The 25,957-nt window shown below is 38.9% G+C and overlaps 1 protein-coding gene across 1 annotated transcript in view; it reads left to right on the top strand.

Annotated features, from left to right (window-relative positions):
- tnr (tenascin R (restrictin, janusin)) overlaps positions 1–25,957 on the top strand; it is a 214,800-nt gene that overhangs the window by 178,442 nt on the left and 10,401 nt on the right. The window contains exons 18-25 of the mRNA XM_034702911.1: positions 1,328–1,430; positions 2,175–2,264; positions 3,636–3,769; positions 4,916–5,045; positions 12,081–12,200; positions 12,565–12,708; positions 20,021–20,140; positions 23,457–23,600. Of these exons, the coding sequence (XP_034558802.1) occupies positions 1,328–1,430; positions 2,175–2,264; positions 3,636–3,769; positions 4,916–5,045; positions 12,081–12,200; positions 12,565–12,708; positions 20,021–20,140; positions 23,457–23,600 (985 nt within the window). The remainder of the gene's footprint in view (positions 1–1,327; positions 1,431–2,174; positions 2,265–3,635; positions 3,770–4,915; positions 5,046–12,080; positions 12,201–12,564; positions 12,709–20,020; positions 20,141–23,456; positions 23,601–25,957) is intronic.

Raw genomic sequence — 25,957 nt, forward strand, 5'->3', positions numbered from 1 at the left:
TTTGTTAAACGTGTTCAGTGTAGAGGTTTTTAATTCCTACAGTGTTGACAGTCAGTGAAGGCATCAGGAGAGGTGTAGAGTGTGCGAGTGGGAGAGAGGAGAGGAGAAGTTTTTCATTCATTCAAACATTGATTGTTGCTTTGTTGGTTGGCGTGATCACGGCCGACAAGCTCAACGTGTTCACGAATCGGCTCGTCATCATTACAGCGTCCGGACAGACGCTACAATAAATATATATTTTTTGTAGGACTTACTTAACGTCATTAATTATTCTGCTTGTTGGTGAGAGCTTTTTAGACACTGATCCGGACTACAGTCCTGAGCAAAGCACCTCATCAGGTCAGAGGGGACAGGCCCGAGGACGAGCGAGAGGGGCAGTAAATAGAGTCAGGGGAAGCAGAGGCATGAGACGGGGACTCGGAGTGCACGCCGGGGAAATGTACGCGCAGGAGGAGGGGAGAACGGCAGGACAGGATTTGATTGGTTTAAAATTTGGGGAGCCAAAAAACGGTGATTGGTTAGTGTTTTCCCAGGTTTACTCTGGCTGTAGATAGCAGCTTTTTTTTCACTCTTTTTTAGGAACACATCATGTATTGATTGCCATCAGGACATAAAGATCATTTTAACCAGTATAACAAAAGGTGTATCTAAATCTGATTACCAACCCCAGCTTTAACTGACTAGTAAGCCTCTGGTCCTCTTTGCAGGTTAACATCCACATGTCCTTACATTGCTCTTGTCGAGTAGTTCTATGCCAGTTTAAACAATCACAGCCTACACACAACTTTATCTCCATTCTCTAGATGAAATAGAGCCAAACCGCTCAGTGCTACAAGATACCCTCTGTACTTATTAACATCTAGTTAGCAGAGCATTAAAGTGTTAAGTAGCCATTAAGCAAAGCTACAGCCCTGGCTGGTGAAGGGTGGTAAAGCTCCAGCAAGACATATCATATGACCGATATTTGGGCAAGGCAAGGCAGCTTTATTTGTATAGCGCATTACATACATGAGGGCAACTCAATGTGCTTTACATTAAAACATTAAAAGCATAGGAAACATTAAGACAAGCATAAAAGAGCACAATTAAATGACAAATAAAAGAAAACATAGAAAATAAAAGGATAATTAGAAATATATTAAAAGTAAATTTAAAAAAAGTCAGTGGCAAATAATAAAGGCTTAATCCCATCAGCAATGCAAAGTCAAATGTACAGTGTCTTTTGGTTTTCAAAATGCCAATGTGTCTTTTTTCATTTTAGGAATGTTTAAAAAAAAATCCTTCAGTTTAATGTTGAAATTATTTGAATATATGTTTCTGGATATAGGTAGAGGGCTACCAGGTGGTGTACAGCACTTTGGCAGGAGACCTGTATGATAAAGTCATCGTCCCACGTAACGAGGGAGCCAGCACTAAGACCACTCTCACAGGTAAACTAGAAAGAGCTTTATGATGTTTTTCTTTATTTATAAGTTGTGTAGTCAGTTTTTCTTGTTTTCTTCATCACTTATATGAGTCTGTTGCTCGGCCAAATGTTTTTCCTAATGCCGTCGTTATTATCCCTGTGCATCTAATGTGTTCTGAAGAAGCCACAGAGTGTTTGTGTGTTTTACAAGGCAGGATTATCTACAGAGCAAACACTCAGCTGACAGGCTGCTGATTATATCTGTAGAAATGCTTGTTGTCCTGTGGGCATACTGAAAGGCTGAAAAGGAAGGGTGGGTCGGGATGTTATTTTTTTCCCCTGAAAAGCCATGTTGCAAAGGGCACAGCAAGCGTTAGAACAGAAGCAAAAGGTCTACGTGCTATTCTGCAATCGATGCTCTTTCCAGTCTCATTCGTTCTCCATCACTCTCTCTCTCTTTCTCCTTCACTCTCTCTCGCCCAATAATCTCTGTCGCTCACTTGCTCATTTCCATCGCTCATCACTTCTCATAGTCGTGATGAATTGATTGAAAATACAGGCGGTTTCTCCAGAAATCCATCTGATAAACATATAAATTTGACAAGACCTTATCACTGATCTGCTGATCTACAGCTAATTGGGCTGTTATGAAAAACTCAGTCTGACTGACATGCACTTCGTGAGAAGGAGAGTTGGAAACTATCTATGAGATGCTGCTGTATAGTGTGTTAAGTTACCAAAGAGTTTTCTGTCTGTCTTTGTGCTTCAGACCTGCTTCCAGGCACAGAGTATGGCATCGGAATCTCTGCCATGAAAGGTAGCAACCAGAGTACACCAGCGACAATGAACGCCAGGACGGGTGAGTGAAGGATGTTAATACATAACTGTAGACAAACAGTGATATTCTAAGACACTCTTTGTGAAACACAGCAGTGTTGCACCCAAAACGTGAGCTTTTCAGTGGGCTGCGTGTTATTTTAGTTCCTGCTGTTGGTCCGTGATCCCTTTCCATTCTTGTGGATTTAACCCATCAGGTTTTGATTTGTGTTAGTGAGTGAGATTTGCCTCTGTTTTATATTACCAGCTAAGGTCAAAGTTCCCACCACAGAATTTTAACGCTGTAATAACGCATATCACCTAACTAATATCCCTCACTTTGTTTCAGTACTTGATCAGCCATTTGAATTTTTTTTGTGTTTTGAGTTGTTTGGCTGAAAGAAAAAACAAAAAACTCCCCATTTCAAATTGTTCCTGCATGTAGGTGCTATGCAAATTGTCAGTCAAATTGACTGTCAAGCACACTCCCTCCTGTTAAAATGTGTTTAATGGCTGAAGGTGCTCTGCACTTTGCAAAATTACACCCCCATTTTCTTAACAAACAAGCTCTTTTCTCTCCACTTTTTTGTGCACTCTCTTTGAACTTTGAAAAAGCACCACAGCTATCACATTTTCCAAAATGGCTTTAAATAAAATGACAACACCTCCTGTCCCGCATTGTGCACTGCAGTGCTAATGTGCATGTAAGTGTGAGGTGTTGAAAGCTGAAAGCATCAGGTCCATTAACGATGGCTTAAGTTTTGCCTGTATATTTCAAAAAAAGACCTACATTTGACAAGGAGAGTTAAAAACATGTAGGCTTCAGGCAAACAGTGGGAGAGAGGATGAGATGAGAATGAATCAATTGGTTATTGTCGAGGAAAGAGGACAAATATCAAAACACAACAAATGCAACGGTATTAATCATGAACAGAAGTGACATTTCTGTAAGTGCACAATCATTAATCAGGTCCTTGAGATGTTTAAATGTAAATCAGTCCATGTTTCCATCAACTAAATCAATGTGGAAAATGTTATGAGTAGGTGATATAAACTACAAGGAACACAATACCATGATTGTACATTCAGCAGCCAACAAAAACCTGTGTGTAGTTTACATTCTATGTTGGACAAATAGTAATACATAAAGAAGGTAAATACCAATTTGCTGGGTTTTTCTTCAGATTTATTTTTCTCCAAGTATGTGGTGTTTTCATTCAGCTGTTTTTACAAACAACCTTGAGGGACTTGGTCATTGCATAATTGTCATAGATGAGTAAGAAATATATATCAGAAATGCCATATAACATTTTGAGTTATCCTGCTGCAGTTCCATTATTGCTTCTTACATGTATTTTAAATAATTAAAGAGCTCTTGTGCTTTAATGCAAGCTTTTTCTCCTCTTTTTTTTAGGTTTGGATGTCCCTCTGGACCTGACTGTAACAGCTTCCACGGACAACACCATCACTCTGGTGTGGGGTGTAGTCCAGGGCCCCATTGACCATTATAAGGTCACCTTCACATCCTCCTCTGGTGTCACCAATGAGGTACAGAATCAGATTTATTGACCTTGAGTGGATTACACTATATATGGGTCTATACTGTTTGTTTTTTTTTGCATTTTCAGACTCCTTTTTTTTTCTTTATCAAGGATAACACTGTTGCACATTAAGACATATGCTGGAATGTATGTACAAAATATTGCACACATTTATTTTATTTAGTTAGATCCACAGAGATCTGTGAACTCCAAAACAGTGCTATGCTGACCGATTTGCTGCATCTGCATGCTTAGCTGGAAGGTGATATCTCAAACTCAAAGTACTTTGACAGAAAGTTAACATTACTTTTAAGTCATCAACTGAGCTTTTTTGGGGGGGTGTAGGGGTTACAGGAAAAAGCATTGCACATTCAAATGTGCAGTGGTGTTGGTAATTTCGTAATGGCAACAGTAGGAATGAGGAAGTTGCTGCAGTGGTGTTCTGAAAGTAAAAAAATAGCATGCAAATTTAAATAACAGAAACTTGCACAGCTGGAAACACTTTAAGACTAACAGCCATACTTATGATATATCATTAACACCACTGATGTTAGATTTTTCACAGCAAATGTCATATTCAAAATACAATAAATAATGTCCCAATCACTGGAAACATGAGTTCTGTCTTTCAACCCAATAATAGAAAAGTATTGATAGTAGATAGAATTAATGATCTCTGTCCTTAATTCTAGATACAGCATATCACATATTAACAGGAATAGGTGTTTACTGAACACACGTCTCTACAACCATCTATATTAAGAACACCAGTAGAAACTAAGGCTTAAAAAGGAATCCCTCTCAAACATCCCATTATTATTACATATTAGCTGCGTGAGATGGTGTTTGTATCTGCAGAAATTGTGCCCTCTGGCTCTCTGTTCTTATTTTGCTGTCCTGAGATGTTCCTGGGCATCAACCTTTAGTCAGTTTAATGTATTCTCCAGCCAATTAAAGAAAGACAGATGTGAGGGCAGGTCTCAAAAAAGCATAGATGGTAGATCTTATGCACACAACAAAGAGGGCACCACTGGTGTTGTCGAGCTGCAGAGAAGAGGTCAACTGTGAATGTAGTGTTCACAAGCTGCAACCAAAGAATCCTACTAATTATGTCTTCAAAATGTTGATGGATTTTTTTCCTTCTCTGTTCCAGCTGACAGTGCCTAAAGATATAACAACCACCACCCTGACAGACCTTGAACCCGGCACTGAGTACACCATCACTGTAGCAGCAAGAAGAGGAAGACAGCAGAGCACAGCAGCTACTATAGATGCTTTCACAGGTAGAGATAATACTCAACTTTATTTCACAACATTATTATGCTGAGCTGTCCTCTCTTATCTTTTGCTTTTATCAGCTGGGTTTAAACTTTTTCTAACGTATCAAGGTTGCAGCACGGCATCCGTTTAATCCACTCAATTATCAGACAGAACCAAGATAAATTCCTTCTCCAGTGTTTTCTGTGCTCGGATAAAAACATGACAGATCAAATTATTATTGCATCGAGCTAGAGAACTGCTTTAAACAACAGTGGTTTGTAATGAAGGTGAACAGTGAATATAATGAAGTAAAGTGTGGCAGCAGTTAAGGTGAGTCAAACCAAAAAAATGGAGGACCTTAAAGACTTTGAAGAAGCAATCAGCGGAGGTAGATAATTGAAGTCAGCTAATGAGCTTGTTACAAGTGTTCAGTAATTGGGTATTTGTGTTTCTAATTCTTTTTCAACTACACACTCTCTCAGTTTTGCTGTCACACCTGAGGCTGTCTGCTTTCACCCCTCTCTCAGCATGATGTTTCAATCACTTCAAAGTCCACATTTGTATCCACCAATCCAACTTGATGCCGGATGTCTGTCAGTCGCCTCACAACACTGTTGGTTCTGTGTTATTTTTACAGGAAAGCTTGATCTGATTTTCAGTTACAGAAAAGATGTTGTCCTAATGATGGACATGCGCTTACCTGCCTGTCAAAGCTGTCATTCTTATCTCCACCGCTGTCATCATCATCGTCACCATCATCTCCTTCCTTGTCACTTTAACCATGGAGGCACTTGTCACCTTCATAACCATCATCGTCGTCATCACAGTGATCATCACCGCATTCATCATCTTTTTTTTGTTATCTGTGGCTCCTGCAGTAACACCGCTCTCACCATCTGGAGAGAAAAGAGATGAGAGAATGATAAAGTGACAGATCAAGAGAACCAGAGGAAAAAATAATTAATTACCTGTCATCTTCTCATCCACTGTTCACTTTTCCATATTGGCAACATCTGTCTGCCTGCGCTCAGGTGAACCTGTCAGGAGGAAAAAAAATGTGGAGAATAATCCAAAGTCTGATCTTGATTTATGATCAAATATAAGTTGCTTTTAAAGAACTACAGTACATGTCCTCCAGTTTAGTTTGTATATTTGATATATATATAAATATATAATATATCTGCGAACCTCTCATTAATTATTCATTCATTTATCACTACACTCATGTTTCACACTACATTACTCAGGGAGCACCACAGGACTATCCCTTTGTTGTGTTTTCATTTACATATAATTTTAACAGCTCCTTTCAATAATGTATTAATTTTTTCAACCAATATTTTTCTTTGCAAAACATGTATTAATATAAACATAATGCAAACAGCTGCGAGAGTAACAGAACAGTTCCATAGAATGAGGGATACTTTATCTTTATTATCTTCATACCAGTGAACACTTTTGTTTTGAAGTTTCACTCCATCTGTCAACTTTTTAAAGTGTTTTTGAAGAGGCAGAGACATTCCCTCTCTGTATCTCTTGTATAAGTAGAGCTTCTTTAATGCAGAGTGATCCTGTGTTCCACCTATGGTATTATTGCAACAAACGATACATGGCTGTAGAACATAAAAAATACAAAAGACTTTAGAAACACGGCTCTTAAAGCAACCCTGGGATTATTTTTGTTGGAACCAAGCTGCAGCCTCTGAAGCTAATGTGGAAGTGCAAACTCCAGTTCGTTGAATGTCCGCTGGAGGCTGGCTGCAAAAGCCAAGGAATTTCTCTTGTTATGCTTAATTTCTTTTAGAACAAATTTGTAAAAAACAAAATGTATCTGTATGTAATTTGGAAAAAACAAAATGTATCTCATTTACAGCCAGGTTAAAAAAAATGACTTTAGGTAGGTAGCACATTTATATATTCATTCAAACTTTAAAGGGTCTATTTTCTGCCCCTATTACATAATCATAACGTATCATGCATAAGATTGAACTTTGTGACCTGATATGCTAAAAAAGCAATGTTTGGATTCATGTAGTTTAATGTGATTTCAGTCACATCTACTCCATACAAGGACAATTGTTCACCAGTGGAGTATGGTTCACTCAATAAAAATGCCTACCTTCAAAATCAATGCAAGCTAAAAACATGACAGACTTTATAATTAATATTTAGAAAGAAGATTGATGGCAGAGAAAGCTCGCCAAGATGCCCAAAAAAGACAGCCTGGTGTTACTGCAGTCCTCCTTCTACTTATTCATCCTCACAGGGCTAATTAGATTCAAATCTTCTTGCATTTGTTGCTGTGTCAGCGGCTACGCTGGTTCATATTCATTACATCCTCGCCTGTCCAGGTCATACATTTTGACAACAGCATCTGCTCTCATCATCGTCTCTCCCATATTTTCTTACCGAGTACAGTCCCATCACATCTTCATTTTTATGGCGATTAATCTCATTAGTTTCTCCCTCTTTTTACGACCAATTAAATCATTACTTCCACATGATTGTGGTCTGCTCCGACACTCACCTTCCTCATCAAGAATACACCCAAGGCTAATTTCCTCAACTGCATTATAAACGATCTATTATACCATCCAAGACTGCCTTCATCCATCACTGAATTGCTTGTCTGTCATCTTCATAACAGCGGCAGCTGTTTCATTTTTCTCTTTCCACCACTGTTTCCATCTTGTGGCTGGCCTTTTTTTTTTATCCGTCCTTGAAAACTCTCCAGTGATCTTTAAACCCCCCTGCTCCTCCAGGAATCAGGCCCGTTACACACCTCTACTTGTCAGAGGTGACTTCAGACTCGGTGTTTGTGGCCTGGAGCGCCCCAGCACCGCCTGCTGACCTCTTCATCCTGAGCTACAGCTCTGCTGACGGGACCGACACCTCGAAGGTGACGCTGGAAGGCTCCAAGACGAGGTCACTGGTCCAGGGTCTACTGCCGTCCACTGCATACACTGTCAGTCTAATCACAATACAGGGGGATGTTACCTCTGAGCCCATTCTGGCTTCACTCACTACAAGTAAGCAGCTTGTTTCATGGAAAAGTTGAAGTAAAAGGTAACTGAGAGATGATGCAGAAAGGGGACAAATAAACCTAACAGTATGAAGACTAATTGGTCGCAAAATGTCCAAAAATAGTGCTAATCATCACAGTTTCCGTGAGTTTGCATGTCATATCACCAACAGTGTTCATTTTACCAATACTCAAGGTGAAAAAAGGAATAATGACACTTGTTACAGAAGCTGTAACTAGGTCGTATTTAGAATCATATGATTGATTAAAGCTGCTGTTGGTAGTCACAGAGTAAACATCTGTTCAGAGAGGGGGACTTCAAATGTCAACACTATCCTTCCCAGCCAGATTTCATCTTAGCCCACCAACACAGATCGGCGTGTGCAGTCATAACCAATCGGAGGATGTAGTAGGGGCCACCCCTTAACCAATCAGGACAGAGGATTTGAGATTAGCTATGATTGGTCTGTCATAACGGGAACGAGGGGAATAACATTGCTTGATACAAAGGCATTGGAAAACGCAGAGATTTCACAATAGTCTCAAATTACTCCACTTACCGATGAGGAACCGATGGGCATTATAACCTTTTCTCCAAACTCAGCAGAAAGAAAGCAATGTTTTTTACACCATTCCTACCAATAGCAGCTTTTAGTAGCATGATAGCTGTCAGGAACTTTTCCCGGTTGATTTACTACCATATTCATTGACTCAGTGTTTCAGCGGTCATCTTCTTGATCACATTTGTGGATGGGTTGTTCAGTTACAGGCACTGAAATGCCCATGAACGCCAACTTGAAAGAAGTAGAGGTTGGGAACAGGTTGTTTTTCAGTACCTTGAGGCAGAAACGTTAAATGAGTAAAATCATGATATGAAATGGAACTATGAAGTGATTTTAAATCAATATTTTTTTGGCAGAAATGCTGTTCTTGCATTTATTTAGCACAGAAACACAGCAGAATAAGTTTAGTAATCAGAGATCTGTCTTGAGGGTTTGCCTTTTATTTTTTATGTTTCTGCTGACAGTGGCCGGAGGTATCATGTGCTCAGGTTGCCAGTCCCTTTATTGTGAGCATAAGGGAATTCATTTAAGTTTGGTATGACTTCTTTGACTCAAGCATGAATTGTCTGATTTTTGATCGCAAAGGTTAAGGTCTTCTTTACTTTCTAACTCAAGATAAAAGGTTTCTCTCTGGAAATCTTTTACCATATGTGACAGTACAATGAAAACTATCATTACTATTAGAGTCTATACAGACTGCAGTGTTGTCTGCAAATTGACTGAATGGGAAAGGCACACAGGTCGCTCTTTTGGTTTCATGTTTGTTGTAAAAAAAAATTACGTTTTCATGGTATTAGATGACTGAGGTTCACCACATAGACACATTTTATGTCACTAGCCTCATTAAGACTGAACATATTGTTTGACCTTTGCAGTTCCAATGTGCATATGTGCAGTAATCACATCACAGGATGTGGGATGTCAGTCACATGACCTGCAAAATGTCAGGCTGTTAGCATTTCAGATTAATCTTCAATTAATCTGACAGACCACTGTGTATGCAGTCTGTATCTTTGTCACATGACTGGAAATTTAAACATGCATGCAACCATGATTAATTAAATGACACTGAATTAAAGATAGTGTACTCTTGCGCCGATAACACCACCATAGTGTTTACTTGTAGTGTCTTTGCCTGGAGCACATGGGCAGTGTTGTGTGGAGAATCAGCAGCAGAAGACGATCACTTATAATTTGATAAATGCAACTTCTTACTTAACACATGATCATTGATCATGTGTTAAGTAAGAAGTTGCATTTATCTGTGCATTTTTTGCATTCTCTGTGTTTTTTTGAAGTACACAAAAACACAGAGCGTTTAGCTGGGATGAATTCCTTCTTTGTCTCATATTGTAAAAAATATTGTAGAAAGGAGAAATATTACAATATCTTTTTTTCAGTACATTGCAGCCCTACCAGCCCGTGTGTTTCATTTTTTGTTGTGCACTCCTACATAATTGTGACTTTTGAGGCTATTTGAGAAACTGCTGGCAAATAGTTTACCAATAAATACAAAGACAAAGGGATAGAAGTAAAAGAAGGGGAGGACAAGTGCACTGTATCATTTTGTGTGAGAAAAGCAGCCTGCTCCTGCTTTCTGCTCTGTTCTGTTTTTTTGTCTTCTTGTTGTGAATCATGTTGCCTTCCTCTTTCTTTCATCTCCTGACACTTGTTCTCATTCTGTTTCTTTTCATTTCTATTGTTCACACTGTTTTTCTTCCCACTGTGCTGTAATGAGTCCTCACACCTTTCTCTGTCTTTGTTAGCATTTCATACAGTTTTAAAATGACATTTTTCATTAATTGGCTTATTGTGAAAAGGAACTCTCAGAAACGTTTTTGTTTTGTTTTGTTTTGTTTTTGATTGTGATTGTGCTTTTCAAGTGCAGGCAACGAATGAATGAGAGAAGAGGTCTGGTATAATGAGCTGTTCAAAAAGAGACAATGGCAAATACAGAAAAGGAAATCACCTGTTCTCTTGTTGCTTGTAGTAACGGACACAAAAGGAAAATCATTAAATGAGAAATAATAGTGGGATGAAAACAAATAGAGAGAAGACAAAAGTCAGTGTTGAACAATAGACATATTAACTCTGCCTTGGTACCAGGGACACCTGCATGCTGTCATCTCATTACTGTGCCAGTTTTATATAATAGCTTGGCAGCGTTGAGCACTGTCTCTCTTTCTGTTTCACCCACACCTGATGCTAAGCAGATTTTGAGGGCTAAATTGAATGAGGATTTTCAGAAAGATTTACAGTCTTCTTGCACCTGTCTTTAGACTGCAGTATTCTATCTGCCCTGCTTTGATCTTTCATGTGTGAATATGAGCACTGATGAGGATTCTGCACTCTTTCTCTTTATGTATAATTATGTGTATTCCTCGCATTAGGTTTGTTGCATTTGAAATGTTCAGCGTTTCTAGTTTTAACCAATGATGCCACTGTCGGTGGTTTGGTTTATGTGGCTTCTGCTCACTCTGCTGCTGTGGTCAGTTCTGATACTCCTGTGATGCAGCGCAGCCTGAGGGCCACATTATTTTATTAGCTTACACAGTGCAAATTGAATTGGGATCTTCCAGGGGGATAAGTCAATAGCAGTAGATATCTCTGTTAAATCAATACTATTACTGTCCTAGTTCAGACCCAAAGGAACCTTTGAGAGAAAATGCAGTTGTTCAGCCATTATTCTTGGGCACCACCTTTTCCAAAACAAACATAATTAGCAAGATATGCCTGCATAAATAATCCCAACTTATATAGATGCTCCTGCTGTAAACCATGCACATTGAATTTCAATAAGTTCAAGGCCTGGAGTTATAAATGCCCTCTCAGTTTGTGAACAGCCATTGTTCTTTTTAAGAAGAATTGCTAGTTTAAAAGCACTCTCTGTTTTACCCTTTCTCCATACAAAGACATGTAAAAGATTTCTTTATCTCCTACTTTTTTTATCCATCTCTTTCTTTCTTCAGCAGCTGAAGACATTTGATCAATTTAATTCCTTCACCACATTGTTTTTGCTCTAACCTTTTCCGTGGCAGCTCAATAGTCTCAGGAGACACATAAAACAAATTGTCAGTGAGAGGGAGGGGGTTTACTCTCTGTACGCCCTGCTCGGTTTCAGTGCTAGTGCTGCTCATTGTGCTCTTTGGCTGGACGGAGTTAGATTTCTCTAGGAATATCTGTTGTTTATTTATTTTACAAATTTGCATGAAAGAAGCCTCCATGGACCAAGGACAGGTCTGTTTATAGAAATAAAGTGAAAAGGAGATTAAAAATACAAAAATAAAGGATTACTGAATAATGCTGGCTTTCAAGGTCAGAGATTATTTTTGTTTTTCTCTGCAAATTGCTGAACTTTCCTTGATAACAAACCCGACAATGTGCCCCTACTTAGCATTTGAAGTCATTATGGTTGTCCAATGTGGAGTATATTGATCCTTTGTACACCTTCTTACCAGTCTTCTCTCTTGCAGGCATGGACCCACCAAAGGAGATGACAGTGTCAGATGTTACAGAAGACTCTGTGACCATTTCTTGGATCAAACCACTGGCTCCTTTTGAATACTACAAACTGTCTTACCAGTCATCCAGAGGTAGTATTTTCTTAACTCATGGTACTGCAGTTCATGGCAGTAGAATGATTCACTGTTAATTATATCAGCTGACACACCAACACACTGTATTTTAATGTTACAGTTAAATGAGCATGGCATTTCATATAGCAGCTCTCCCTGATGTAGGAGCAAAGAACCTTGTTGCACACCCTGTTTTACTTAATCACTTGTAACATTTTATCACTTATATTTAATTGAATTTTAAATTAAAGTTCTGTGTTGATTAAGTATTTGCTCTGTGATGCAAAACGCTCTACAGCTGGATGAGTGGGATACCATATCCTCCCCTGTGAGTTTCAAAAAGATATCCACTGTTCTGATGTTGGTTCTACTTTTGTTCTAGGTCGAGTCGACAGCGTGGTGATTGACAGCGATGTGACAAACTTCACCCTGTCTAGTCTGTTTCCTGCAACAGAGTACGAGATCAGCCTCAACGCCGTGCAAGGGAGTCAAGAGAGCAAAGTGGTCACCACCGCAGTCTTCACAGGTAGGAGTCCGTAAGGGAAATGTTTTACCTATCATAGATAATGGGCAATTGAGAGCGGGGTAAGACATGCAGCAAATGGTCTAGGCCCGGGAGTCAAACCAGCTCCCGCTGTAACAACGAATGTAGCCTCTGTGTATGGGCCATGCTTAGATCGCTAGGCCACTTAACTAAAAAAGAATGGGCAAGAAATACTTTTTTTTTATGATTTTTATTTTCCTTAGCTCTTAGGATCATCACTCTCCAAGTCATTTGATGAAATCTCAGCAGGAGATTGGTGAAAATAATTGATGATTTCTTAGTTGTTGAAAGTTGTTGAAGGTGTAAAGGAAAAAAATATATTTGAAAAACAGTTCAAATTAAGCACAATTTATTTATCACAGCTAGAAACGGATCACAGAATCAGAACCATGTCAAATTGGTTTATCAAATGTGGATATGATTAGCAGAGCTTGCACCCCCAGCCTTCAGTCCTCCTTGAAGGTTAATGTCCATGTCTCATCAAGTAGTCATATGCCAGTTTAACCTGACATAGCCTACATACAACTTTTTGTTCATATTCTATATAGAAAAACTGCCAAACTGAGCCACACCACAATATGCCATCTGTCATCTGTGCTTGCCTACACCCAGGTAGTAGAGCATTACAGCATTAGGGCAATAACCATTAACCAGGGTGAGGGTGAAGATATTCAACTGTTTGCTCGACTAAATGTGCACATGCCTGGTTGAAATGTCTATATGTGTTATTACTATTAAAACTTGTTTTGCTTGGCATTTGTCAAGCTGTTTTTTGAAAGAACTACTGAAGAAATTGTAGATATAGTTCTGGATTTTAGGTGTCTGGATCTGCTTGTTTATGCCCATTGCAGAGATAGAGCAACAAACCTCTATCTCTGATCTCCTCAGAGGTGCTTTGTTAGTCACATGGACTGTAGCAGATTGGAGGAGAAGAAGATTTGATTAGAAATTCACCTCTGTTGTGTTAGAATTAGATTGTCTGCCTACCACTGCAGTCTCTAAGCTAAATTGCTTTTTATAACCATGACCACTGCAAGGCTAGTGCACACATTTTATTTGTAGTGTCGTGATAAACAGATCAGTTTTCCCTCACTGACGTACATTGGTTGGGTAAGATTTTGAAACATGACAGTAAGATGCCATGTAACTCAACAGCACCACAGTGCACATCTCACAAGTGATCATAAACATCTCTCAAACAAACCTGAGCATAATGAACTTTATGAATTTATGGTTTATTAAAAGACTGTTGTATCAGACTGCATTAGTGTTAAGAGTACATTCAACATTTACACTAAATGCTGTTGACTATTTTTGATCGTATTGATATGAAATCATCCCTTCCTATCAACCAAAACGTCCCTCTGTGAGTGACCTACAAAAAAACCAACTAAAATGAATAAAGAGTTTCACCTTCTCTGCTGGACTATCAGAACACTTCCCAAAAACAATAACAGCTGTGCGTTGGAAGATGTGTTCTAAAAAGACTAAATCACACCCACCAAACAGATGTCAGAGGAAATCTAAGGGTGCAGCTGTCATTGCTGAGGTGCAATCTTTGCTGCTGCAACAGATGAAACTGTCCTCTCTAAGACCCTGTAATTGGTAACCTACTCCCAATTGCATGTCCCCCCCTCACCACCACCACCACCTCCCTCTCTCTCTCTCTCTCTCTCTCTCTCTCTCTCTCTCTCTCTCTCTCTCTCTCTCTCTCTCTCTCTCTCTCTCTCTCTCTCTCTCTCTCTCTCTCTCCTCTCTCTCTCTCTCTCTCTCTCCCTGCTTCCCTGCCTTGCTTATCTCTTTATACTTTTGCTTGACCTCTGTTCTTCTTAAGCATCACACTTCTCGGTCTCTCTCATCCTTTTTCCTCCTGTGCCCTCCTCTCCTCTCTACTCTACCTATATGTCCTCCTTCTCTTACCTATCTGCCTCATTCTGTCCTTCTTTAATCTTCTCTCTGTGTGTGTTTATCCCCACTTTTTGTCCCCACTTTCTCTGTATATGCGAGAACTCTCAAGTTCTCTTGCTTTTCCACCTCTTAACTTAGCGCTGAATCACAAGTAAGGAAAACAAAAAAAACCTCACTTGCACATATGCATGTAAATTTAGGATGATGTTCTTCTCTGTGAAAGAATTTCACTAACCCAAGATTAACACACTCTCCCAGCGCTGTATGCATAATCTTCAGTGTGTGTGAGCTAGGGAGAGGCGAGGGAGCAGGGGAAAGAGGAGAAAAGAGGAGAGCAGGAGGCGTGTTTGCATGCCAATGAGACCCGAGTCACCAGGAGCCGCCAGGTTCAAGAATCCTTTGAGAAGCGAAAAGAAGCCAAATGAGTCTCTTTCTCTCACTTTTACTCTCTTTCTCTTATTATCAGCTCCCCTTCTAACAATCCCAGTGTACTTACAGTGAGCACAGCCATTGGTGCTGTGAAACCCTGAAAAGAGCACAACTCCGAAGTCAGGCTTGTTAGAAATGGTAAATAAGATTTTCTTACATCAAACAATGTCTGACCAGGGACATTTCAGTACTGCGTTCAACAACAATGTGTAAACAGGAGATTTGCAAGAGTTATCCAGCATTGCCTGGCAAAGTATGTAATGTCTTCAATAACTCTGCAGTCACTACTTACTTTACCTCCGTAATCAATTATCCTCAGAGGGGGGTAAGAAAGTAGGGAGCCTTATTTCATTTTTCCAACACAGCAGTTGCCGCAGGTTTAATATATATTTGGAAGGGTTGACAATAAATGGACTACATGAAGGCTTGTTAAATAGAGGGCTAATGAGGGTGCTCATTAGCAAAGTGTCAGGACCCCTAGTAAAGTATCACTCTTCCCCAAACTGTAGTTTCAGAGACAGGCTATTAGAGTTGTCCCTGCCCGTCTGTAATTTTCCTCAAACTATGTCAAAAGAAGATAGAAGAGGAAAAGTACAATTCCCTGTCCAATGCATGGGACATTAAACTTGTCAACAAAATCATAATTAGCATTGTTTCAAGAGTGAAAAGTAAGTAAGCCTGATAAATAAAAGATTTATGGAACTACAGGTTAGCAATAATTCCCTACTGGTGTATAGATTTAATGGCTGAATGCAAAACAGGAAAACAACAATAGTAAATCAGCGGATATAAAGATCTGTATTCAAATGGAAAAATAGTAAAGGGAGAGGACTGTATGCTTATTTCTTTGAAACCCTTTATTCTTCTTGTCCAAAAACAGCATGGCAGTTTAGACTGAACCTCTCCTTGGTGTGTGGAACCCTGCAGTTTTTACATTAGCAGCCTGGCACCTGCTACACATGTCACAGTCTCAGGTCCAAGTGTCGACTTAGGGACAGCAAGAGACCACTTACATTAGGATTTCTAGAAGGTGCAATAATGCTCATTTGAACAAAAAGGTCTTGGCTCAGTGAGTACAAGCAAGTAAAAAATCACGAGCTAAATGTCTTCATTTGTAGCTTAAACATATTTTCTGAATAACTTTGAACAAATAATTACAATAATGTAAAAAATCCAGTGACTCCAGAGTTTACTCTCTTAAAGGCTTATTCTAATTTACACTTAAGGAGCAGACTGCCTGCTAATGTTGCACTAATGGTTACACTCTGAGAATCTCCACATCATTCACTTAATGAATCCTTCAGGTTCAAGCGCTTAATGGCATTACACAAAGAACCACTACTTACATTCACAATAAAAAATCAGCACTGGTAGGTGTAGCTTTGTGGCAGCACCGCTTACATGGGATAGAATAACATTGTGCCTTTTCAGCAGGCACAATGTTTTTGCATGGCTCTATCTGCCCTACACTCGTGTTGGTATTGTGTGACAAACACATTCAGAGGGGCCATGAGGTTAATGCAGGGAACACACTAACACTGATAACCTGTTCTCTTTTTGAACAGTGAGGCAGTGCACCTTCTACAATAATGGTTAGGGATAGAGAGAGAGACTGGGGAGTAAAATGTGCCAGTTAGTCTTTCTAATTGACAGTATGCTACAGTCTGGTCTGTATAATGGCCACAGGCTCTGCACAAAGCAGCCTCAGCTCATGGCCGGCCAACATAGCTGAGATGTTTCTAAAATCGCCATTTTTAGCAGTGTGAATAATTTATTCCTGAAGATTTTCTGATGTGTGATTCTGGCATTAAAAACCTGAAAAATGTCTGCAGATTTTATTTTTATTTTTACTTTTTTTACCTGAAGAAGGGAAGTTGACTGTTTGCAAGTCTTTTAACAGGTAATGCTCTATCAGAACAACCTTCCTGTACCCAATTTTCTCCCATGAAATCAAGTTGGTCTGTTAATTTAGTACTCTAAAAACTGGTCTGTTACAGAGAAAAACATCTCCAGATTTTTCTTTTTTTTTAAATGGCATATGTATTTTTAGGAATAAAGAAGACTCCTGTCATAAAAAGCCACAACCTTTTAATTAGAAAAATGAAGCCAACCTGAAAGTGTTTAAAAAAACTGCACTTCCTTAAATAGCCTCTTCAAGCTGGCTCCATCAGCGAGTCATCCCTGTAGTTTTAATTGCTCAACCTAACATTAAAAATAAGTATGTTAATAATGCTAATTAAATTAATTACGAACTAGCAGCTCAAGCTAGTTTGAGTCATAGTTGGAATCGCTTAGGTATACTTAAAAAAATGTTTATCTTAATCTTTTGGTTATTTTGCATTCAGAGTTAAGAAGCAGCTTATTTTGTCAGTCTGGTAAGCTAGCATTGGCTAACATTAGCTTAGCAGATAAAGAGGAGACTTGGAGCTCTCACCAGAATCAGTGAGATAATATCTGATATCTTCAGCTTATCAAAAATAACTTACCATTTATTCATTATTAGCAATATCACGAAAGATGTAGTTCATCTTAGTGATCTGAATATGTTAAACCTCTGCAGGTGACTGCAGCAAGTCTGGTATAACTCAAAACAGCAAGTCACTCCACTGTTCATATCTCTTCACTGGATTCTAGTTGCCGCTCAGCATCAAATTGAAAGCCCCACTTCTTGCAGCAACAAAATGGCTCGTGCCTACCTGGAATCCCTCATCCAGGTCTTCACTCTCTCTTACCCGCTCAACTCTGTCAATGAAACTAGCCTGGTACCCCCATATCAACAGTGCCTTACGTCATAAACCAGACTCTTCTCCTCTGTTTTCTCCTGGATTGTTGAACTACCTTTAAGAAAACTCTAAAGACCCAGCTCTTTTGGGAACACTTAAACGCATCGGCTAGACCCTGCTCCTCTACAGTCCCCAGTAGTGGAATGAGTTACTCAGCTACATTTGATCCACAGGGTCACATCCTACTTCTGAGAAAGTCTTTGTCACAACTCTATTTAAACATATCTGCACTTGGTAGTTTGGTGCTTGGTATGATGTTGATGGCAAAGGCTTGGATGATTATGATATCAAGATTTCATGAAGATGATGATCATGTTGTTGGTGATGCTGCTTTATGTCACTTTAGACAAAAGTGCCTGCTGAATGAAACTGTAACATTGTGATAATAGAAAAAGCTATTTTAAGCATCACAGTAAAATTGCTATTACTGAAAGTAAACTGTAGTACATCAGGTTTTTAGGTAGCAGATGTTGTTCTTTGGAGATAACTTCCCAAAGAGAAACACTGATCAAGTGTTTTTTCCCTATTGCGCAAGCTAGAATAAGTTTAGTGAAAAAAGGAGATGTTGTTCAGCACACTTTTTAAATATGGGGTTTACAATTACCCACAAAGTTCTTTTTAATACATGAAACAAAGTTATACATGTAAACATAATGTTTCTATCAATTCTCATTTAAATGGCAGCATATTTGATGCTCTTAAAGACTACACTGACAGATACCTTCAGTTAGCATAAGAGGCACAATTAAACTAACATCAAATTAAAAAGACAACAACAATATGGAAGATCATACCAGTGTTTATGCTTATGTTTGTAGTATTCTCTCCTCTTGGTTCTCTGTAGTCAGTGCTGTAATGTACGACTGTATTTTACTGCAAGAGAATTCACATGATCATTATCTACATTTCTAGGCTTCCCTGTAATTACTGAAAAGATGTTGGCAATGCAGATGCAGTATTTTTTTGGCACTCAAGGAAGGTTTAATTGTGCGGTGCTTCCCATCAGCGTGTTACAGCAAAACAGCCTGGAGCAGCCTTTGTTTTCTTCCTTTCAAAACATTTAGTCTTGTCCTGAATCCAAGCATTATCTTAAGTACTGATGCTTGACTTTCAGATACAGATCCTGGTAAAACAATGACGTAGTTGGCTCATGCCCGTGATTCAGCAGTGCAATCAGGAGATGGAGAGTGATGATTGGATTATCACTGGGCCTGATAAAGGAGGGTAACCTGTTTATTTTTTTCCTTATCCGATCTTTGCTCCATCTCCACTGCCGATCTAATTGACTTGGCGAGCGTCCATGAAATTCACTTAAACCTTTTTGCATTTAAAGTAATGATTTTAATCAGGTTTGTTCATCTGTCGTAGTGATAAGAAAGACTCAAACTCACTCTGCTGTCCTAATGAGCTCAATCCTTTTTTATTCTGATGAGGGCAGGACAATATTAATTACCTCATCTGGCCAGATCTTTGGAGCACACACGGTGTTCTGTGTTCTCCTGCCACGCTCTCTGCCGTGCCAAAATAACACGCCTGAGGAGAAATTGGGGTTGAAACACTGAGGTTAAAGGTATAATTAAATTCAAACTCAATTTTGGCATGTCCAGCAGTCTGAGAATGAAATTAGGAAGAGGGCGGGGAAAGTGTAGGCTCGGGAGGATATTGTAGCCTTTCTACAGCTTTTCTGCTTGCATAATTTCTCTTTGAAGTGTGTGAGAATGGAAGAAACAGTGATCAAAACGGCACAGAGACTCATTATTAATCAGTGTGAATGCAAAGCCTTTCTGTGTGTGAGTTTCTGTGATTGTAAGAGAGGTGTGGGTTGAGTAATGGTTTTTCATTTGAATTGTACTACATCTAGATTTATTGGCAGCAATTCATATTTCACAATCCTCTGGAATCGTGCCACAACCCAGTTTGTACAAAAGGACAACCTCTTTGTATTTAAAAGCAGCTATCACACAGGATCCTGTTTTGTGGACCAAAGAAAAGCTTTCCAAAATACCTCGAAAATTCTATCAAAAAAGACAGAAACAAACTAATGATGATAAATCTATAGTAAACCTGAAGCAATAGCTTATTGTTAGATTGTATATTTTGTGTTCTACAGCTGACGTTGTATTCATGTCCATGTATTGTGCTGATGTGTTTTTTGTTCTGGGTTTTCATCCTAGCAATGGACATGCCATCTGAGCTGACAGCTCTCAACATCACTCCACAAGGAGCCCTGCTGAGGTGGAATCCCCCTCTCTCCAACGTGGACAACTACGTGCTGACCCTCACACAGAACCAAGGTGAGATGTAAAACCTGTCAACTATAGAGCTCTTCAGAGAAAATGACCGGATGCATTTATTAATCACCACTCAGAAACAAATATCAGGATAGATAAAATTATCAATGCTGTTTTCTCTTTGATTACTATTTCAGCTATTGAAACATAGTCTGATCAGATAAGCACTATCAGATTGGATCAAGACCTGAAAATGGTTTGCTCAAAAGAAAAATAGGATTATGGGTAATCAGGTAATCCAATTATGGTTTTGATCTGGATTGAAGCACCAATTTGTTTTGTTCAGAAATTTGAAGCAGTAAGGGGATGACTTTGATCAGGGTTATCCTGATCCCAGCATAGAGCTGGATACAAGCTGGATTTCAGGTACAAAATGTAGCACACTTTTAAACTGATCAATCATGCAACTTTTTTTTACAGTGCTTTTGATAGTCTTGGGATGCACATGGGAGCATATATAGTGGGCTTTATATGCCCTGTTGGCAGATAAGAACCCATCAGCAAATAATGTGCCACAATGATGTCAGTAACCAATGTTTATTTTATGTGCAGCATCAGTTTAATGCTAGCACGCTAATACACAGAGGTGTCAAGTAACAAAGTACAAATACTTTGTTACCTTACTTAAAGCTGCTGTGAGGAGCTTTTTAGCTTGTATCGATTCTGGCACCCCCTTGTGGACAAAGTGATACCTCTTATCTCTTGTCCTGTACATGCAAAAAAAGTGTCTTCAGACAATTACCTCATCCTGTTGTCTTTTGACATTTAGATTTATCACACAATGTGATTACTTAGAATGAAAACAGCCAACAAAGGGTGTTTCTAAAGCGAGATGTCAATCACCTGTTCTGACACCTACCCCCTCAGAGCAGTTTCAGGCAATAAAATGACAACAGAGAAGGTATCAGTGTTGTTGTAGATGGTCTTGTTTGCTTTTGAGGGTCATAAAGAGGCATCAGTATCAGGTTCAGTCTGTTTTTTCGGCAGTTAAAAACTCCTCATTGTGCCTTTAAGTAGAAATTTGGGGTATCTATACTTTACTGGAGTAATTATTTTTCAGCCGACTTTTTACTTCTACTCCTTACATTTTAAAAACAGCCTCGTTACTCCTGTTTCACTCCGGCTTGTTTTCACTCCGGCTTGTCATCGTTAAAAAAACACATTGAAGTACATTGACATTCTAATAAGGGCTTTTAAGGGATAACATGCCTGTGAAGTTTGACTCTTTGCACCATTAAAATACTTACAGGCAACTAGTCATCATATCTTCTGCTCCATGAAGCATGTTAATGCTCAGTAGTACATATATATGGTTCTTTAATGTATTTGCATTGTACGAAAATGTATTCATTTTCAATGGGCATAAATGTGGCTGAAACAGGTGCAACCCTATATTTCAACATTAACATATTAATATAGCATTATAGTCATTATGGCCTTTAGAAACATGTTTTTTGGAGGTGAGTAGTGCACTATAGGACCCTGTGATGCAGCCTAAGCTTTTGTCCTTAATGGCATTTTCCCCCCTTGCAATAATTTTACTTTTATACTTTAAGTAGTTTTGAAACCAGTACTTTTACACTTTTACTAAAAGCTTGAGTTTATACTTCAACTTCTACAGGAGTCTTTTTAAACCTAAGTCTCTATACTTCTACTGGAGTAATGAATGTGAATACTTTTGACACCTCTGCTAATACACCTGACTTCTGATCCAGAGAGGAGGTTTTCATTGAGGTGGTCATAAATGGAAGAAAATATCCGCACCATCACTGAGCAACATGCAGTTTGTTGGACATGTTCTAGTGACACTATAAGAGGATAGACAATGAGCAATTTAGATACATCACACCTAATTAGAAAAACAGACACCAAGATTTACAGTGAAGTAATGAAAAAACACTGGTATTTTATTTTAACAAACAGTTTCAGCCCTGATTTTCACAATCGGTGCATCCCTTCATCTTTTTTGTTTTTACTCTTGAACTGTTTCATCTGCTGTGATATAGTACATAATGGTAATGCAGGCTGGGATTGTATGATAAAGTTTATTTTTTCCTTTAGATAAAGTTCACCACAAAGCTGTTAATAACAAACAATACATCTTTCATTATATGCAGCTGTGAAGATCACTCAGTTTGTGTGGATGAAAGGCAGTGTTTACTTGAATAATTTCTTACCTGCTTATAATTGCAAACAGTTCTCAATCCATTCTGCTCCATCAAATAAGTGATTCCTCACTGACTCATAGTGCTGACAGCAGAGACGTCTCCATCAGGTACCATCAAGGTTTTCAGTGTGATCCTTTGCGGCTGTATGGATCCATTTGTCTTGCTTTCAGATCAGATAATACTGCCTGGATGAGCAACTAAGCCTTGACACAAACATTACAGTTTGTCGCAGCATATGTTTTCTGATGCAGCGCGTGTCTTCACTCTCCTGACAGCCATATCCAGATGGGTAAAAGATAACCATATTGCCCGGCCCCTCAGAGTCGGTTTATAATTTGTTCCCTGAACCAATTGGATGACTGCCAAGTTACAGTACGTAGGCCGGCCACTGATTCAACTTGACATCCACTGTTAGAGAGCTGAGATATGAAAGTATAAAAAGTTTCAAAGGAATCTTATATCTCCAACAAACATAACCCAGTGTTGGCGGTCATTAGCCTCTGCAGAGAGATTTCTTAAATTCAGCAGTCAGATATTTAACACTTGATCTCCACCATTATAGTCTCCACTGAATGTAATAAACGCTCTAGAGAAAACATTACAAGAAGCATATTTCTCATTTGCACATGACCCTACAGTTTAAACCATGCCTTAAGTTATCCAGATAAATTTGTATTACTCAGCACTCTGGGTCATTGTGTGAACTACAACCTGAGTGAGTGGCAGCCAGATATCTCAGTTTGAGAAACAGTCTACATATTTGGAAAGTAGGGCACCTGGTTTTGGAGAGGTGCAGTGCACATCCACATTCACTGGTCCATATTCACTGGTAAATATTAGTCATGAAAATACCTTCGAATGAGGCCTGGGATATGCACTATGATAGGATCTGTGCTAAAGTCTTGTATTTCAGGTTAATGCTGAGTATTTTATCATTTTTAAAACAATATATAATTATATGTATTGTTGCCTAGCTGTCTACTGCAACATTAACAGTCAAAACTTTCTTTTTTGCAGATTGTCTTCAGCAGCTACCATTTATCTCATGCCGATGTGTTTTTATTTAAATACAGAGCCAATCAGTTTAAAGTGTTTCAACACTTCAAGATGTAGATATTTATGAATGTATATCTGTTTCTTCTGTTTCTTAGTCACAGCTGATACTTTCCTTGTGGAAGGCAACAAGCAGGAGCACCAGCTGTCCGACCTGAAACCAAGCACCTCCTACTCTGTGTCCCTCTATGCCACCAAAGGACCCCTCACCAGCGGCACCATCATCACCAACCTTCAAACACGTATGTGCGGCTCTTATGAAACTGGTCTCAGTACAGTTATCAACACAGTGACTCAGCATTTGGCTCTGTTGCCTCACAGGAGGGGGGATACCTCAGGGAGCTTGGTTTTATTCAGCCTGTATTAATATGCAATTGAATCTGCCATTCTCATGTTTGTAAAGTAGTTAGAATAACTCTAAAACAGAGGATGAATCAAGTGTTAATGCACCATACAGTTAAACACCATCGCTATGACTTACATTTAAAAGTTGCAGCTCATGATTGCATGGATTTTAGTTTGCATTTGGATGTTAACAAACAGATTTTGGAGCATAAGCATTAGCACTAATTAGCATTAGAATAATTTAAATTGTCAATACCACATGGTTGTCATTTTGACCATTAGCTGGATAAGTTCTGAAATGCTATATAAATGAGTCTGTAAAGACCTCAATAGAAAATGAATCAAATTCTCAGAATGGATTTGTCTTAGTCTCTGTCTGTCTTTAAAGGTCCACTTAATGATCTAAAACAAAGTCAAAGTGAACGATCGGTGAAGCATTGATGGATTCCCTGCTGATATGACCTGAATGTTAGTTAGTTAGTTAGTTAGTTAGATTGATTTATAAACAATTATTTCTCCAGCACAACCTGCTACTGAGACAAAGTCCCAAAAAAAATTAGTTACTGTTTCTGTTTGTTGTGTGAAGCTTCATGTTTAGTAGGTTCAGTGGTGAGGGCATGGGTCTAATTGCTAGAGGCAGAGACCACGCTTGAATGGTAATATGTCAGGCAGTAAACATAATTTGTAGTATTGCTGTTGTTGTTAGCACTGATTTTCTTCTTAATCAACAGTACACTACACATGTCTGATTTGTTTTGTGTCCAGTCTATCTGCATACCACCCACGTCTTGTTACCTCATTTGTCTGAAGTAATTCTCTCTGTTCAGTGTTGTGAATGTTGAGACTGTTGCTTTCTTTGCTGATATGATGAACTCTACTGCTACAAAGCATTCTTTTTTAACCTTTAGCTATCTAGCTTTTGATATCATTGATATAGGTTGTTCATTTATCTACAGTTAAATGTCACACCAGGAAGATACATTAAAAACAAGCAGTAAGAGGTACAGCATTATTTTTAAACTTAGATATTTAACAGAACATCTTAAGATGTGTGCTTCTCCTACAAAGTGTGCACTAAGAGCTTTGATTTTTTATCTCTGTGTGACACACACTGAAAGTTGGACTTACTACACGGGTCAGTATCTTGCCGGAGACCTTTGACACAAGCCGTCAAGAAGATTTGATTCATGAACTCCCACCACTCAACTTTTCCCGGCTTCACCTCCAGGTTACCCACCTCCGTAATTATTTTCACCTTCACCCGCTGCTCCATCCAGAGGACAGTCAGGGGTGAAGAAAACATCCCAGTTTAGCTGAGTTGCAGCTCTACCAACTTTTTTTTTCTTCTTGAGATCATGCAGGAAAAAAAGGAAAAAGTTTTCAGTCAGCAGAGGAGCTCACATCCCCAAAGGAGTACCTCAGCTACCTGTCCTGCTCTGCAGCAGAGATGAACTGCTCAAAACAGAAACAAACTCTGGGCTGCAGACACTTCAAAAGATAAATCGGGCTTAGGAGGATGAGGTGCACCTACAACCATGTCAACACTCTGCAGGGATACAGTAACTCATACATAAGCAAATGTTCGTGGCAATTTTAGGTAATCCTAATTTGGAAACAGATGCTCTGCCTGGTACGTCATGTACCTCACTTTCGTCAAGCATTTCTACTTTGGTTAGCTTCGAATATAAACCAAAAATGTGGAAATTTCATTGATATAAGCAACACCATGTCGAGAGCAAAGAGGACAGATATGTTGTTGTTTCTCATAACACGTCTTGTTAAGTCAGGCAAATGGTTTGGAGCAAATCTTTTGCGCTGTCCTCTTCTGAGTGGAAGAAAGGGAAATTATTCTTCTGATGATCAAATTCCTAGGTAGACGAGAAGCGGCACCTGCAGAGCTCTGTGTCTGTTTAATTCAGGATTATTCCAATATTATTCAAATATATGCTGCACTTATACAGAACAAACATGTAAAGCATCACAAACATTTAAGCATAACTGAACCTGTGAGTCATTCTTAAATCAACACTTGTATCTTGGCCTTGAAAGTACTTATGTTTTCTACTTTTTTTTAAAGAGTCTTAAGGAATTAGTCTCGTTTTATCCTCACAGTTAGAGATATTGTTTAGTCAAGAGGTATCTTGTTGTGTATTTATTCACACCAAACATGAAGAGCTGCAGTCCTACATGCATTTACCATTCAAGCTCATTAAAACTGTACACTCTGTTAAACCAGTAAAATAGTCCACTCCAT

Source organism: Notolabrus celidotus, chromosome 15 (genome assembly GCF_009762535.1).
Source record: "Notolabrus celidotus isolate fNotCel1 chromosome 15, fNotCel1.pri, whole genome shotgun sequence".
Classification (NCBI taxonomy): Eukaryota; Metazoa; Chordata; class Actinopteri; order Labriformes; family Labridae; genus Notolabrus; species Notolabrus celidotus.